The sequence below is a fragment of the Octopus bimaculoides genome, chromosome 26 (assembly GCF_001194135.2).
Source record: "Octopus bimaculoides isolate UCB-OBI-ISO-001 chromosome 26, ASM119413v2, whole genome shotgun sequence".
Classification (NCBI taxonomy): domain Eukaryota; kingdom Metazoa; phylum Mollusca; class Cephalopoda; order Octopoda; family Octopodidae; genus Octopus; species Octopus bimaculoides.
The window spans coordinates 2,741,545-2,744,973 of NC_069006.1; the positions used below are offsets into that span (position 1 = coordinate 2,741,545).

Genomic DNA, 3,429 nt, shown 5'->3' on the forward strand with positions numbered 1-3,429 from the left:
ATATATATATATATACGATGAACTTCCACATAGTTTTCATGTACTAAATTCCCTCACAAGGCATTGGTGGGCTCAAGGTACCATACAATAATAGAACTGAACCCGAAACCATGTGTTTACTGTATATGAATTGTATAAATTGTTTTCTTCTATAGCATCTGCACAAGATGAAACTTGGTCTCTGATATTCTGTATTTCCAAACCTACAAATGTAGACCACCCACGTCAGATATTGCTGTGCAAAGGAAACAATGCAAATCTTAGACGACAAAATAAATTATATACAGATAATTAAATACAGGTTTTATACGCAAAGAAAAGTAATATATTAATAGAAAAGCAGAGTATCCAAAGAAAATTAACGTTCCTTTTACAACATTCAACAGCATATTTTCCGGACATATTTAGTGAATGTGAAAACCATACGGAATTCGAAATCGGAGATTTTCATAAAATGCAAACACCTCAGCGAGCCTCTACTGTAGAATCATAGAAACAACACCCTGATTAAGTGTGCAGTCTTAAAAACGATGAACTTTCTTCAACGAATTAACCGCATCAACATATTGTATAATAGAGACATATAAATGTACATGTGTATACATATGTGCGTGTGCTTGTCTACGTGTGTTTATGTCTATGCATATATATATTTAATAATGAAGAATATTTGAGGTGGATAAATTAGATTTAGCTCGTATATAAATGTTAACATTCGTATCTATCTTTATGGATACGCGTTATTCGTATGCCTATGTATAAATGTTTATAATTATGTGCACTTTGTCATACCTTACTGATTAAGGTAAGGTGATTTTATATCTCCAAACTAGAAATCGATCTATGATTAAACCGTTTTGTAACATTTTTATTTGCTCACTTTCTTCGCTTTACATGGGTGCTAATGTAGTAAATAGCTGTAGTTGTTAGAGCCATTTGACATCCATTTCTAGTATGTGGCGCTTTTCATTCGTGCCCTTATCATTACACACACACACACACACACACATATATATATTATATATATATACATACATATATATATATGTGTGTGTGTGTGTGTGTATATATTTATATATATAAATATATATATATACATACACACATATATATGTACATATATATATATATGTGTGTGTGAGTGTGAATGTATTTATGTTTGTATGTATGTATGTATATATGTATGTATGTGTGTATGTGTATTCGTCCGTGTACCTCTGTTCGTGTTCATGTATATTAATATATATGAATTTTATATGTATGCCCAGACTTAAAACACGTGCCAAATATAAAATATACTCTAAAATACAAATGGCGGTTTTCCTGAATCTACATTACACTTACCTCTCTTTGTTCGCCAGTCAGTTATATTTTCCAAATGAAGTTCCTTCTCCTCTTCTGGGTCCAATTTCTCATGCCCCTTCAACTGAGCCTTTATCATAAGATTTAAAAGGTTGTTATGCATCTGCAAAATATGCAAAAACATTGATATAAGTTTTCATAAATACAGAGAAACTAAAACGGTTCACATACATAATTATATATAAGTTTATATGTCAAAGAAGATTATACAAGCTGATCACAATATTTGCCGAGGTGTAATGAGCGCTTCCTTTCGATTCTTAAATATACAAAAAAATGCTCTTCGTCTAATGCGGCCGTATTACGAATGGAAGACCAAATGTTGTAGGAGAGAGAGTGGAAATGCAGACATCCGCTCGACACAATAATCGATAGTGATAATAAAATATTGAAACCAGTTGAAATGTGACAAAATATGACGGTCTTTAACTACGACCTTATGAAAGATTGCTTAGGGAAGGTCGGCGATTATATAATGTGGTCATATCATTTCATTCACCATTAAGAAATATTTGTTTATCTAAAAGTATTAAAGGAAGCTTCACTTTTATCTTCCTGTCAGCTATTTTCAATGAATGAATGACAATAAAACCATAGTGATTGTGTACCATTCTGGTGGTCGATGGAGCAACACAAAACATCATGCCTCAAAAGTATGAATCTGCATGGTTGTTCTGTTGAACAAAATATATACAATTATGCAGTTGATTCGAAAGAAGATAAAGCTGAAATATTGTCCTACCCACAACGTAGTTTATTTATGATAAACTTGTGATTTCATTTATTTTTTTTATACTGACACAGCATGGAGTTCACAAGTACAGAATTATAAATTTTCTTCTTCAAAACCTCTTTAAGATATTTTTAAATAATTGCAAGATAAAACATACTAAATTTCTTTTTGTTACCCACAAAGTATACTTATAGAGGAGGGGTGCATTTTATGTGAGGGTCATCTTATAAACCAGCAAATACGATATAATTTAACTTTATATATTTTGTCTCTGTCCTAGGATTTGCATGTCATACGGACATCGCTACGATTTGCTCCAGTCAACACACTACGTCTAACTTGTCTATTGGAGCAACATCTAACATAAGAACCCTACCAAGCCCATCCCTTTACATTTTTTAAATTCCTATTGAAATACTATCGAATACTAATTCTAAATATCCTCTGTAGTATTGATCTACTGAATACGGTATTGATATTCCAAATATTTTTCTCTGATATACTTAAATACACAGCATGTTACATTTAAAATTGAGTTTCAATGTCCAAACTATGATGAAGAAGATATTTGGCTGTTTTTTCTAGTAAATGAAACGTAAAGGCTACCTAGTGTCATCGATGGTGCAAATCTGCACACATAAGAAGGTAACAGAATAAAAAAAAAACATCAAAACTTACATTCTCATTAATTCCTGTTTCTTTTCGTTGTTGTATCAGTTGTTTGCAAAACTTCCTGAAATATATTTGGTTTCCCAAAACAGTTCTTGATAATCCAGATTTTTCTATGAATTTTATTGCAGATGGCAAAACAACTAGAAAGAAAATGATAAAATTGTGGGGTTTTTATTTTTTTCCTAATATAGTTAGCGCTATAATGAATATCGTAAATCAAGGTTTTGTATGTGTGATGGACGCTCTATGCAGTTAGAAGTCCAAGCAAGGCTGTTTGCGGAAGACCAGCAATCACCGGCGAATAAAAGTCTCCTCTCTCCCTTGTTATCCAAAGGCCGATACAGCTTGGCACCAGTAACGTCCAAACATATTTCTACAGCTTAGGGAAGAATACGTCACACATCTCTGAATACCTCATATTTGTGAGCCCGACTCTCTAACCACTATATATATATATATATATATATATATATATATATATCACACATTTAAACTTGTATCATCCATTTCTAAGTGAATATACCGTATCACCAGCACGAAGACCATTTCAGCGACTCTACTGCTTAGTTTTAAAGAAAAGTAAGAATTCCATCGGTTTTCTTTTGCTGAACTGACAAGTTATGTGAAGGAACAAATGCTGGCTTTCAGATGATGAAAAACAC

The 3,429-nt window shown here is 32.3% G+C and overlaps 2 protein-coding genes across 7 annotated transcripts in view; one reads left to right on the forward strand and one right to left on the reverse strand.

Annotated features, from left to right (window-relative positions):
* LOC106868831 (cytochrome P450 3A7) overlaps positions 1-3,429 on the forward strand; it is a 388,137-nt gene that overhangs the window by 304,425 nt on the left and 80,283 nt on the right. The window lies entirely within an intron of this gene.
* LOC106868827 (cytochrome P450 3A31-like) overlaps positions 1-3,429 on the reverse strand; it is a 90,100-nt gene that overhangs the window by 62,614 nt on the left and 24,057 nt on the right. For 5 of the 6 annotated variants that reach the window (XM_052976962.1, XM_052976963.1, XM_014914255.2 and 2 more), the window contains 2 exons: positions 2,774-2,907; positions 1,345-1,465 (listed from right to left, as the gene is read on the reverse strand). The exons of the other annotated variant lie outside the window; for it this stretch is intronic. In XM_052976962.1, coding sequence (XP_052832922.1) covers positions 1,345-1,465; positions 2,774-2,907 — 255 coding nt within the window. The remainder of the gene's footprint in view (positions 1-1,344; positions 1,466-2,773; positions 2,908-3,429) is intronic. 6 annotated transcript variants of the gene reach the window in all.